A 12,785-nucleotide genomic window follows, 5' to 3' on the forward strand; every position below is an offset into this window, starting at 1 on the left:
ACAATGTTAAGGGAGGAAGGCGAGCAAAGAAGAGGTAATCCGTCTATTTGGACGATGAGAAGAACCAAGAAGACCTTCCCTTTGGCGAATTGGCATCGTAACCTCCTGGTTGCGCGTTGCCAATGTTGGGATACCGGACCGGGGCATGAGGTCCTGGCTGAGGCACGCCAGTGTTGGCGGGGGCCTGGGGACCGCCGCCGCGCAATGGCTTCGCGATACGTCCGAAGCCCATGGCCATGCCGCCCGCCTGACTGTTCTTGAGCTCGCGAGCCTGGTTGAGCATCTGCTTGACCGACGCCAACTGGTCCTCGTAGTGCCTGTTCTGCACCTCGAGCTTCTCCTTTGAGTCTTGGAGATGGGCGTCCAGAGCCTGGATCCTCTCGTTTCTTGCCAAGAGCTTGCGCTCAGCGATGGCCACCTCCTTCTTGAGCGTCGAGTTTTGCTCCACGAGCTGCTTCTGCACGTTGGTCAACTGCTCGAGGTTGCGCTCCAGGAAGGCCATCTTCTTCTGCTGCGCCTTGGAGTTGGACGAGCGAACGACATTGTTGTACTGTTCCTTGCTCTCATCGAGCGAGATCTCCAGCTCAACGACCTGTGAAAACGGACTCGTCAGCGACAAGGATACCGCACAATGTTCCATAGCTGCGTAAACACACCTTTTCACATCTGTTCTGAAGATCGCGCATCAGGCTCTTCTTCATGTTGTCAAATTCGGCCAGCTGCGTCGTCATTGTCTTGCGTACACGCTCCATCTCGCGCGCACTCTCGGCCAGATTCTTGCCTCCCTCGACGCTGGCCGTCGTGACCGCAAACGCCCGCTTGAGCTCCTCGTTTGCGCCCTTGAGGCTCTCGTTGGCAGCCTGCAGGCTCATTGTCTCCTTGGCCTTGAGCTCGATCTGCTTCTTCAGGTCACTGATCTCGCTTGCCTGGGCATCGCGCTTGGACGCGTACTGCGTTTCCAGCTTGGTCCGCAGCTCGGCAATCACACCGTCGTTCGCTGCCGCCGCATTGTCCTCGTCGGCAATTGTCTTGTCCAGCAGCTCCTCGTACTCTGCCTCAAGTTGGGCCAGCCTCGTCTCCATCTCATCGCGACGGGCGACCAGCAGCTCATTCTCCTCTTGCGCCTGCCGTACGCGCTCGTGCTGCTCTCGCACCAATGTCTGGCTCTCCAGCAGCTGCTCCCGAAGCGTGGTGATGTCGTCTGCAGAAAGACCGTTGCTGCCGGCCTCTTGGCTGGCAAGCTCGAGCTTGGCGAGCGACTCGCGAATCTGTTCCTCCTTGTCCGACACGATGCCAGCATTGAAGTCGGCCATCATCTTGGCCATGCGCTCCTGCTTCTTGCGCTCCTTGCCCTCTTGGCTCGGGTCCTTCTGCCCGCCCGCTCCCCTGGCAGTGTCGTTGAGGCTCTTGCGCACCTCCTCTAGCTCGGCCGTCAGGTCCTGGTTCTGCTCCTTGAGAATGTCCATGGTGATGCCCGCCTCTTTGTGCTCGTAGGTGACCCTTTCCAGCTGCAGCTTGATCTCGTTGATCTCACCAGCCATGGACTTGTTGTCCTTGGACAGCGTCCCCTCTTGCTCCTTGTAGAAGTTGAGCTCGTCTCGAGCCTCCCGGAGGGCAGCCTCGGCTGTCTTGAGCGCACTCTCCTTCTCGGCGATCTGGTCGCCGAGCTCGTTCTCGCGCCGAAGAAACTCTTCGCGCTCGTCCTTGTCCATCGACACGGCCGTCGGCGTCTCTGGTCTCGACGCCAGATCGCGCAGCCCAGCGGGGGTCTGGGGACGAGCTGCCGATGACTTGGCGGCCACGCTGGCAGGTGCTTCGGCTGCAGGTGCGATGGAAGATGCCTTGCCCAGATCCGCCCATTCGGCTTCGGGCACCTTGCCTCCCGATCGCCAGGTCTTGAGCTCGGCCTCGAGACTCTGGCAGTGATTTTGGTACTTGGCAAGATCGGCCTGCGCTTTTTTCAACAGCATCTTGAGCTCGGCTGGGGAAAGCTCGGCATTAACCCGCGCCTTGTTCTTGATCGACTTCGCTCGGACACCGAAGCGCAGGGTTGAGATGGTTTCATCGACGTTGTAGGCACACGGTGAGCAGTTGATGATAAGCGTGGTTCTTGAGTTACCACCAAGAGATTCTTGAAGAATCCTCGTCAGCTTCGAGTCTCGATAGGGGATGTGTGACGACTGTTGCGACGAGTCTGTAAGCATTCACTGTACAATGATAAAAGCGACTCGACTCACCTTTCCGTCAGTGAGCGCATTGATCACCATGCCGAGTGCGCTGAGACTCTTGTTGATCTTCTTCGCCTCTTCTAGCGTCTGACCGCTTGCACCCGTCTTGCCAACCTTTTCGGAACCAGCCAAGTCGACCAGGTAGAGGTTGCCCGTCTTTTGGGAGCCCGTCTCTGTGTTGCGCTGCTGGATCGTGATGAGAAAGATGGAGTGTGACCTCGAGGACTCGGCATTCATGTCTGGTTGAGGAAGATTAGAATCAAGTCCGAGGAAGCATCTACTCAGGCACTTGCACTCACTTGTTGACGAGACAGCTCTAGAAGCTCCTCCCTGTTTCATGATGGCGTACACATCCTCTTGGCCCCCAACATAGAAGTCTGAGAGACCCTTGACGTATACCCCTCTATTCTTCTCTTCGTGGATCTGGAGGTTATCGTTTTGCGCTGTTTACCAATCTTGTCAGCACAGCTCCTTCTACGGCACCCAACAGAAAAGCTTAGACTTACGGGCAAGCAGATCACGGATCTTCTCCATGTAGATCTCCATGTACGAGACCTTGACGAGATATTCGAGATTTGGAGGCGATGCCATGATGCTGTCAAAGATCTGCTCCGTGATGCGCGGAATGATGCCCTTCAAATTGTCGTCATCGATGTCGGAACCCTACGCGCAAGTGACGGGGTAAGCATGCTGAGCACAAAGAAGAGACTAGATGAAGCTCACCATCATCGTGAACGTCTTTCCGGATCCGGTCTGACCATAGGCAAAGATGGTTCCATTGTAGCCGTTGATGACATCTGTGCTCCAATGATCAGCTATGTCCTGACTCTTGCTCGAAGTAGGCTGCACATACCATCGACAGTCTCCTTGATGCCGTATTCAAAAACGTCTTGCTGCCTCGTCTGCATGTCAAAGACCTTGTCAAAGACGAAGCCGCCCGCCTCGCTTGTAGCGCCTTTGACTTTGACGCTATTGTGATCATTGGCGCCAAGCTCTCCGTCAAATTCGACTACGATATCGCCGCCCTCCCTGAGCTCCAGCGCGTTGGGCGGGCGGAAACGCGAGACGACCTTGACGTTTCCCGACATGGCTATCTCTCTCTATTGCTGCAGTCGAAGAAATGAATCGGCGTCTCTCAAGCCAGTGAAAGGATATGTCTTGCCCGCTGTACCGCTCGCTGTCACGTCTCGTCGCCGCCCGTCGTCGTCGGTCGTTCGCTTGGCCTGAAGAGATTAGGGCTTGCTTGCTCCTTGCGACTTGAGACCAACGACCAAGTGTTGATTTCGTTGGAGCGCGCCTCAGCTCGGCCGAATTACCCCTAGCTCACACATGGGTTTAGGGATGCGCATAAAAACTCGCTCGCCCGACGCTTTGTCATTGGGCTGACTTCTGTCATTCTCGTCGGCCGAGAAAATGCAAGATTTCGGCTGGTCCCAATTCCCTAGATCTTAGAAGGTCGGCGCTGGTTAGGGGTAGGTCCGTTAGGGTTAGGGTGGGTTAGGGTTAGGGTTGGGGTAAGAGTTAGGGTTGGGGTTAGGATTAGGATTGGATTTTTGATGGTATTCCACCTCTCTGGAGCGAAAATCACTTTGTCATAGGCATGCTGAACTGGGATGGCGACGCGCTCGAAATTCGAATCCCACATGGCTTCTCACTTAGTAGAACGCTCGGCCGAGCGAGCTTTTAAGCGCGTCCTGGGTTTAGACATGTCCACGTGGAGAGCTCGCTCAAGCCTGTACGCGTTAAACCGTAGAAGAGGGTTTGGCCTGGAGCATGACAGCTTAAGCATGTGCATGACAGATACGGGAGCATGACAGAAACAGCATGAGCCAAATCGCTGGGACCGGCTGACAGGTCGAGCGAGCAGCGGGCAGCATGCCGGTGCAGAGGCTCTAGCGTGACGGGAGATTGTGACGCCAGATCGGTATGGCGAGCAGTGTTTGAGCAGCACGCAATCGGCGGCGCCTGAAGCCTAATATTTCCTGTCCAGGTTTGGACTTTTTTTACCTCTGAAAAGCCTTGTTTTTCCCTTACGCGGGCGCCGATCGAGTCCACTGTCCCCTTCCCTTTTCCTCTCTCTCTCCACGATCTCTCTCCGCTGGTCCTCATCCCAGCGCATTGAGCCTAACATAGTCCAAATGACGGCATCTTCGCAGGCGAGCACCTCGTTGCAGCCATACGGCAGCCGGGTGGGCAATTTTGCCAAAAATGCCGCCGCACGCAACATCCTCGAGACGATGGAGCGAAAGCAGTCGAACCTGTGCGTGTCCGTCGATGTGACGAAGAAGAAGGACCTTCTGGATATTGTCGATGCCGTCGGAGAGGCTGTTATCATGGTAAAGGTGAGTTCTGTGAGGGAAGAATCGATTGCTCTTCTAGTGCCCCCTGTGCTGACTCTAGGCCCTCATGCTCGCGATTAAGACTCACATCGACATCGTCGAGGACTTCGACATGGATCTCGTCGTCCAGCTCACTGCCCTTGCTAAGAAACACGACTTTGTCATCTTCGAGGATCGCAAATTTGCCGACATTGGCAACACCGTCTCGCTGCAGTACGCTGCCGGCGTCCACAAGATTGCTTCGTGGTCCGACATCACAAATGCCCACCTGGTCCCAGGCACAGGCATCATCGACGGCCTGGCAAAAGTCGGAGAGCCGCTCGGCCGCGGGCTGCTGCTGCTGGCAGAGATGAGCTCCAAGGGGACACTGGCCGCGGGTGAATACACACGGGCGAATGTCGAGGCAGCCTATAACAACGAGTCTGGCTTTGTCATGGGATTCATTGCCATGGGCCGCGTCGATGACAAGTACGCACCGGCCGACAAGCCCAAGCGCGACTTCCTCGTCCTCACGCCTGGCGTTGGTCTCGATGTCACCGGCGATGCAATGGGTCAGCAGTACCGCACGCCTGACGAAGTCATTTACAAGTCGGGCTGCGATGTCATTATCGTGGGCAGGGGCATTTATGGGGCCCTGACTAAGGAGAGCGATGATACGGCGAGGCAAGCGGCCGTTGAGAGCGTCCGCAAGCAGGGCAACCGCTATAGAGAGGCAGGCTGGGAGGCATACCTCAAGAGAATAAACCACGGAAACCAGAGTGGGTAACCAGACCGGAGCTTGTCCCGCGCGAAGAGCATGTAGATTAAGGCTTTCTTCTTCTTCCTCGTTGCAGACGGGCATGTGCTCAGGCCAAATGGTCTGCTGGTGAATGGCCATGCGAATGGACATGTCAACGGACACGCCAATGGAGTTGCAAATGGACACGCGCATGGCTCCAAGCTCGTGTATGGCCCTCGATACGCAAACTGCGGACAGGTTGCGAATGGAGCATCAATTGCTGCCAAAGGCCCAAAGGCTGATACAGCTCCTCAGTGAGTGATTCGTTGCATTGTCTCAGGCGCAGCAGTCTGAAAGCTCTCTTGTCCTCCAGGTGCAAGCCTTATCGTCCGACGGGCGTGGGCATTGTCTTTGCCTATGGATCGCTCATCTTCAAGCCGCCACCGCACACCATTGGTCGCACGGTGGGCTATGTCAAGGGCTACGCCCGCCGCTTTGCCCAGTCGTCCAACGATCACCGTGGTACGCCGGAGCACCCCGGTCGCGTCGCCACTCTGGTCCGCTCGTCGGACTGGGCAAAGTTCATCCCCGATGACGATTCGCCCGAGGGCGATATTGTATGGGGCGTGGCCTGGACCATTGATCCGAGAAAGGAGAACGAGGTGCGAGCATATCTCGACGACCGCGAGAAGAATGGCTACACCGCCCAGAGCACGCCTGTGTATGGGCTCGACGAGAATGGCAACGAGAATGTGCTGATGGACGATGCCCTTCTCTATGTCGGCCTGCCGGACAACGAAGCCTTCGTTGGGCCTGCCAAGAGCCTTGTTTCGCTCGCTGACCTCATCTTTTCGTGCGAGGGACCCAGGTAAGCCCTGCTTGATTGTCTTTCAACGTCGTGTGTACCGACGGCTGACCCCAACACCTTTCAATAGCGGTCGCAATGACGACTACGTACTCAAGCTGGCCACGGCCTGCCGTCTCCTGTCGCCCGATGTGGCCGACAGCCACCTATTTACACTGGAGAGGCTTCTCCTCGAGCTTCGCGCCAAGCACGGCATGTCAATGGGCATCGTCAACCAGAAGGATCAACGGGAGGTCCGAGGGGTCGTTTGAACCTGCCACGGACATTGCTTAGAATCCTACATTCCCTTCCCTCCGCATTATATGACACACAGAAGTGCCACATAACCTAGACCGACAAACACAACTTCACTAACCCCGTTTCCGCTCTCCCCTCCAATACTGTACTTTACATCAATCATCACATAATAATGAACATTCACGTCGCTCGAGAGATGGATGCCCTTTTTGTCTCCCGCGCCCTGCCTGCCCTCATTCCTCCACCTCGAGAATTTCCGCGCTGCAACCTCTTTCGTCACTCTTGACGCGACGCTACGCACGCACGCACGCACTCATCATATAAGGTTCATCCATGGTCTCGGTCCGGGCCGCGTTTACGGACGCTTGGCGCTCCTGGCGGGTCGAAGCGGGCGACGATCCGTCTGTGCTGCCCGACCCGCTCGATCGAGCCAGCGAGCGGCGTCGACGCCAACGAGGACGGGGGCAGTCGGGCACCAGCGGCGGCGGCGGCGGCGGCGGCGGGCGCGCGGGCAGGCTCAAGGTGACGCTCAGACGCGGCGGGGCGAAGCGTAGCGAGGCTCCGGGCGGCTTCGTGGCCGATGATGATGAAGAAACAGCAGCAGCTCCTCAGGGCGGCTTTTTGCCAGATAACGATGAGGAGGGAGGCGGTGGAGGCTTCTTGCCAGAAGGAGATGGAGAAGCAAGTGCTGCTGCTGCTGCGGGCGGATTCATGCCCGAAGGGACAGACGAAGAGGAAGAGGAGGGGGAAGGAGAAGAAGGGACAAGGAGCGAGCCGACGCATATACCGCTATCGCATATTCCGTTTGCGCTCGAGAATCTGTCCCTTGCGTCGAACGATGAGCAGGTGCTGGAGCTCTTTGCCGAGAGGGCCGTGTGGATGGAGGGCGCCGGCGTCGGCGGAGGCGAAGCAAATGAAGAGGAGGGGGATGGAAGAAGAAGGAGACGGGGCGGGGCGGGGGCCGCAAACGCTGGCCTGCGAGGGGAGAAGATGGTTAGCAGGGACGACTTCGAGAAGGTCGCAGAGGTGCTCTTGTTGGATGTAGAAGAAGCGGACGACCAGCAGCTGGACAAAGACGAGGAAGAGCAAAACGAGGACGAGCCAGAAGACGATGTCACGGCGTCGGGTCGGCGTCGAAGGATGCCCAGAAGAGCAGCGGCGAGGTCGTCTAGAAAGAGGAACCAGGCGTATGCCGACGGAGACGGAGACGATGATGAGGACGCGATTGACATCGGAAGCGGGAGCGATGGCTACGGTGGGGAAGACAGCGACGAGGTTAGCTACAACTCCGACCCCGGAGAGGCCGTCTCCCGTCGCCGTCGTCGTCAGCCCGCTGGGCAGAAAGCACAGGCGGGCAAAGGGAAGGGTACGCCGAGGAAGAGCGCTACGGGCGGACAAAGACGCAAGAGGTCGAGGAAAGCCGTCGAGTCCGACGAGTCGGAGGAAGGAGACGAAGACGATGAAGGGGGAGGCGTCGCGCGACTATCGGCTGGCCAGCGGCGATACGTCGAAGCCTCTTTCCGGCTCTTCACCGACAAGCTTAGCGAGATAAGGCCCGGGGCGCCTGAAGCGACGAGGCTGTCTCGACGAGACGTCAAGCTTCTCGTTGACTCTGTCGGAGAAAAGATGACGGATAAAGAGGTGGGTTTTTCCGGCTGCGCCCTGCCTGGCGCACCCATTCGATGTCGACTTAGCTGACGGACCACCGCGTCGTTGATCGGCAGATCGACGAGATGGTGAGCGAGGGCATCAAGCTCTTCGCTCCTGCCTCGTCCTCCAAGGCCACTCGCACAACGGCTCAGCACGCAAGGGCGGCAGAGGCTGGCGCAGCAACAGCGCGGGGCCTCGTGGACCGCAGCGAAACGATAGGCATCGACGAGTTGAGTCATGTCCCTGCAGTAGCAAGAGTGATGGGCGTTCAGGCATATTTGCTGACATGCACCCCCTTCTTCCCTTCTCCTAATCTACCTTTGGCCCGCAGGTTCGCCGGCATCCTTGTACAAGCACGCTTGATTTGACATACCATCTGCACGCAATCTCATGTCCTCCCTTTCACGAATGGCCAGAAAGTCCTGTGCAGCCATGCACCTGCAGAGTTGGCAAAGAGCTCAGGCTCCAGCTGGTCAGTCAAGTAAGAGAAGCCTTTTCTATGCGTCCGACAGAGTCCAGTGAGCGATTGAGTGTGGCGATGCAGACGCCCAAGCGCATGAGATTGGATTCTGTAGCAGTCAGCAATCCGGACAGAGTAGGCTGGATAGGTGCTTATCGCCGAGAGACGCCCGGCAGCATGGGATGAGAAGAGCATATGTGCTTGCCTCGTCAGATTGCTGAGCTCGAGCAGCAAGGCAATTCGTGAGCGTATAAAGGAGAGCGGAATCTCGTTCTCGTTTGCTCTCTCGCCATCCTCTCGCTTTGCTTCGGGCATAGAAAGCACAGACTCGGTTCAACTTTGTGTCCATCTTCTTCATTCAGCAATGTCCACGCTCTACAGCCTCTTTGAGCGAGAGCTTCGCGAGCGCCCTGATGCTCCAATCATCGGTATTCCCTCGACGGTCGTCACTCCAGATGAACCAACGATCGGCACCGTTGAGGTCCGTTATGACCTCTTCTCGTATCGGCAGCTCTACACCTTGACGCTCTTTCTCGCCAAGAGATATGTCGATGCAGGTGTCCTCTCGTGCGTCGGAACATCTGGCAAGCAACTCACAGTTGCATTGGTCGCGCCTTCGAATGGATTGTCGTATGTCATCCACGAGCTGTGTTTGATGCACTTGTGAGCGAAAAAAATTTGTGGTATGCAATCAGCGTGCAATGAGAGCTGACATCTGCGTCTTCACCATGACAGAGGCTACTGCTGCGCCCTCGTCTCGCCAAACAACAGCCAGGCTGCCATCGAGCATCTCTTAAAGTCCATGGACACTTCCGTTGCCTTTTACGACGCAAGTACCGCCGAAAAGGTCAGGCCGTCGATCGAAAGGAGCCATCCGATGATCGACTATTCCACATCGAATTACTGGCACACCGTCGCGGCCGAGTACGAGGAATGGTCCCTCGATGAGCTCGAGCTCGCCTTTCGTGGTACCAATCCCCGCACCCTTTCTGCGGTCGCTGCTGCAGAGGGTTTTGCATACAAGTCGCATTCATCTGGGTCGACTGGCATGCCCAAGGTGCTTGCCATTCCCCACGCATCCGCCGTGGCCAACATGGACAAGTCAATGGGTCTGGCAGCCATGACGACGCTTCCCCTCTTCCACAACCATGGTCACGAAGCCCTGTGGCGCGGCATTGCATCGGGTAAGCTCGTGTACGTCTACCCCATGTCTCGTCTCCCACCTACGGCCCAGGCCATCACGGCGGCGCTCTCTGCTGCCTCTGCCTCTTCAGCGGACGACGATGCGCTCAATGTACGCCATCTCTACACGGTGTCTTTCACACTCCGCCTCTTTGTTCAGAGCGACAACAGCAAGGATATCGATGCGCTCGCGCGACTCGATCTTGTCACATATGGCGGCTCGCAGTGTCCCGAGGAAGTCGGACAGACACTCGTTGATCGAGGTGTCCGCCTGGCGGGCCTGTATGGCATGACGGAAGTTGGAGGAATCATGTCATCGTACCGCGACTTTGAGAACGACAAGCTGTGGCAGTGTGAGTGGCGCACTGTATGCTGCGTTCTTGGCTCAATTTTGGCTCATCTCCCGATGCCTGGCCGTGATCAGATTTGCGCCCCATCGAAACGAGGCAGAAGTATTTGCGGTGGGACGTCATTGACCCCGATGAGAACCTTTACGAGCTTGTGGTCCTTGCTGGCTGGCCAGGACTCGTAAGTTTGGCTTATGCATCTTGTCCATTTCCGAAAATTGACGCCCCTTTGCAGGCCTACAGTAACGACCATGACGGATCCTATTCCACAAGCGACGTCTTCCGAAGACGTAAGCTCCCAGGCGCAGAAAAAGAGGCGTACGTCTACAAGCATGAAGGCAGGCTCGACGACACGCTCGTGCATTCATCGGGTGAGAAGACGAATCCGGTTCCGATCGAGGCGGCCCTCCGGAATGAAGCATCAGCCAACGGTGTGCCTATCATCGACACACTTGTTTTCGTCGGAGCGGGCAAGCATCTGCCGGGCGCTATCCTCATCGTCCCAGCTTCGACACCGCATGAAGGCGTTTTGGAATATCTGAAGAGTACGATCGAGGCCGTCAACAAGACCTGTCCTTCGCATTCGAGGCTCCTCATGGAGCTCATAGAGGTCGTCACAGAAGAAGAGGTTCAGCTTCCCACGACAGACAAGGGTACCTTGGCGCGCACAAAAGCCTACAAGGATCCCAAGATTTCACGCGTCATTGAAGATGTGTATCGACGATTCGAGGAAGGTGATGTTTATCCCGCGTCAATGTCAAAGATCGTCTCGAGAGATGATGCGTCCAGGTGCATCATCGAGGCGCTCGGCAGTGTCGTCAATCTTGCGGAATCTGCGCAGTCTATCAGCGATGATACGGCATTTGTCGACCTTGGCGTTGATTCGCTCGGCGCCAGTAGGCTCCGTGCTCTTCTGCTCGGTAAGCTCGCTCCTCTCACTGGCAAAGGTGTCGGAATGGAGCTTTCGGCCAATGTTGTATTCGAGGCTCATACCGTGGGCGCCCTCACCGACACTTTGCTCGCCAAGGCGACTACTTCAGAGCGATCTCACGAAGAAAGCATTAGCCCCTCTGTGACCTCCAAGGAGCAAGCGGACAAGAAAGCAGTCATCGAGGAACTCATCAAGACGTACTCTGCTCAGATCTCCACCTCCAAGAGTCAGGGTACGCCATGCGAAGTCTCAAATAATCTCACTGTGCTCTTGACAGGCTCGACTGGCTTCCTGGGCACAAGCGTCCTGAGCAGCCTGCGCTCGCTTGGCGCGCAGAAAGTGTACGCGCTCGTCAGGGCTCTGGACGATAGAGATGCCAAGGTGAAGCTGAACGAGACACTACGAAGACGGAAGCTACCTCCCGTCAACGTCGACAAAGTGATTCGGGAGGATGATTATCTTGGGCTAACGCAGGTGGTCGTTCTGGCGGCCAGATTCGAAAGGCCTGACTTTGGCCTGAAGAAGCATGTCCTTGATCAAATGCGAAAGGAGATCAACCATGTCATTCATGTGAGCAGCCTCTTTCCCTTTCGAGCTCTTCCTTTCACCAGCTAATGGTCGACACACTCTCTCTTTATAAAGATCGCCTGGCCTGGTGAGAATTTGTATTCCATGGACCAGAGGTGGAAACTGACCCTCGCTCTCTCATCAGTCAACTTCTTGTGGCCTATCGAAGCTTTCGTCAGTACCACTCTCTCTAGCTTTCCAAAAAGCTCGAAACTATCAGCTAACCTCTGCACTTTCAAAGAAACCGCAATTCGACACTCTCATCCACCTCATTAACTTTGCCTCCTCTTGCGATCGACGGCCTTCCTTGACCTTTGCCTCCTCCGTTTCGACGGTCCTCAACGCGCAGCCCGCGGAGGCGGCCGTGCCCGAGTGTTTGTCGCGGGACTCGAACGATGCTCTCGAGATGGGGTATGCGAGGAGCAAGTGGGTCGCCGAGGCGCTATTAGATGCCGCGGCGAACACAGTCGAGGGCATGGCGGTCAATGTCATCCGCATTGGTCAGCTCTCTGCCCATTCAAAGACTGGCATTTGGAACGACGTCGAGGCGTGGCCGTTGCTGTTGAGGGGGTCGCAGGAGGTCGGCCTCTTGGCCGACGTTCCCGTGAGTCTCTGCTTTCTGCACAACAAGCTGTGGGAAAAGCGCTAAGCTGTCATTTTCTCTTTCCAGCCGGTTCGCTGGCTTCCTGTCGACGAGGCTGCAAAAGCCTTGGTAAAGATTGCAACAGCGCCAGCGCAAGGCGGAAGCAAGGGAACACGCTTCGTTCACCTCGTCCACCCGCACGTCACGCCTTGGGCAGTGGTTCATCGTGGACTTCAAGATGCCGGTCTTCATCTTCCCCTCGCAAACCCTTACGTATGGCTACAGAAGATGCGGAAAGCAGCTACTATGGCATCTGCCAAGAGCAACCCGGCCCTCAAGTTGATGCACGTCTGGGAACAGCGCTTCGGAAAGATCTCACACGCTTACAGCGACAGCGGCATTTCCCCAGCCGAAGTCGTGGAGGAGTCGTACGACGCTGAGAATGCCAGAGAATTTCACAGAGAAGCGTGGTGGGAGAACGAGGACGATGCGACAGTCCTCCGAGGACCGCTTTCGGCAGCTTACATCCAGAGATGCGTCGAAGCTTGGATCGACAGCGGCTTCTTGCGCTCGGAGTAGTGTTCTGAACATCATGATGATCGAGAAACCGGTCCGATCACGAGTTCCTCATCGACAACAGGAGGCAGGACGAGGTGCCTTTCAATTTGTCTTTATAGA

The 12,785-nt window shown here is 56.7% G+C and overlaps 5 protein-coding genes across 5 annotated transcripts; 4 read left to right on the forward strand and 1 right to left on the reverse strand.

The window, feature by feature from the left end:
• Positions 1-10: 10 nt before the first annotated feature.
• Positions 11-3,539, reverse strand: FA10DRAFT_166627 (kinesin motor protein). The gene is made up of 7 exons (XM_025518193.1): positions 3,082-3,539; positions 2,952-3,025; positions 2,735-2,891; positions 2,528-2,671; positions 2,238-2,467; positions 657-2,180; positions 11-592 (listed from the first exon to the last, which is right to left on the reverse strand). The coding sequence occupies exons 1-7, from the start codon at positions 3,314-3,316 to the stop codon at positions 44-46; spliced, it is 2,913 nt and encodes a 970-aa protein (XP_025375772.1). The 5' UTR covers positions 3,317-3,539; the 3' UTR covers positions 11-43.
• An 827-nt stretch (positions 3,540-4,366) lies between these two features.
• On the forward strand, positions 4,367-5,333 carry FA10DRAFT_233166 (putative orotidine 5`-phosphate decarboxylase; the record flags this gene model as incomplete). Its single annotated transcript, XM_025518937.1, has 2 exons — positions 4,367-4,570; positions 4,650-5,333. 2 exons carry the CDS (start codon positions 4,367-4,369, stop codon positions 5,331-5,333), a joined length of 888 nt encoding a protein of 295 aa, XP_025375773.1.
• Positions 5,334-5,689: 356 nt separating this feature from the next.
• Positions 5,690-6,401, forward strand: FA10DRAFT_233222 (ChaC-like protein; the record flags this gene model as incomplete). Its single annotated transcript, XM_025518939.1, has 2 exons — positions 5,690-6,153; positions 6,221-6,401. Coding segments are annotated over 2 exons (645 nt in total), but the record flags the coding sequence as incomplete, so codon positions are not given.
• Positions 6,402-6,575: 174 nt separating this feature from the next.
• Positions 6,576-8,437, forward strand: FA10DRAFT_303528 (hypothetical protein). The gene is made up of 3 exons (XM_025525251.1): positions 6,576-8,028; positions 8,112-8,266; positions 8,369-8,437. The coding sequence occupies exons 1-3, from the start codon at positions 6,721-6,723 to the stop codon at positions 8,403-8,405; spliced, it is 1,500 nt and encodes a 499-aa protein (XP_025375775.1). The 5' UTR covers positions 6,576-6,720; the 3' UTR covers positions 8,406-8,437.
• Positions 8,438-8,861: 424 nt separating this feature from the next.
• Positions 8,862-12,686, forward strand: FA10DRAFT_303529 (acetyl-CoA synthetase-like protein; the record flags this gene model as incomplete). Its single annotated transcript, XM_025525252.1, has 9 exons — positions 8,862-9,064; positions 9,233-10,032; positions 10,104-10,207; positions 10,262-11,189; positions 11,235-11,527; positions 11,600-11,612; positions 11,670-11,698; positions 11,766-12,128; positions 12,195-12,686. The coding sequence occupies 9 exons, from the start codon at positions 8,862-8,864 to the stop codon at positions 12,684-12,686; spliced, it is 3,225 nt and encodes a 1,074-aa protein (XP_025375776.1).
• Positions 12,687-12,785: the final 99 nt, after the last annotated feature.

The sequence above is a fragment of the Acaromyces ingoldii genome (genome assembly GCF_003144295.1).
Source record: "Acaromyces ingoldii strain MCA 4198 unplaced genomic scaffold FA10scaffold_5, whole genome shotgun sequence".
NCBI lineage: Eukaryota > Fungi > Basidiomycota > Exobasidiomycetes > Exobasidiales > Cryptobasidiaceae > Acaromyces > Acaromyces ingoldii.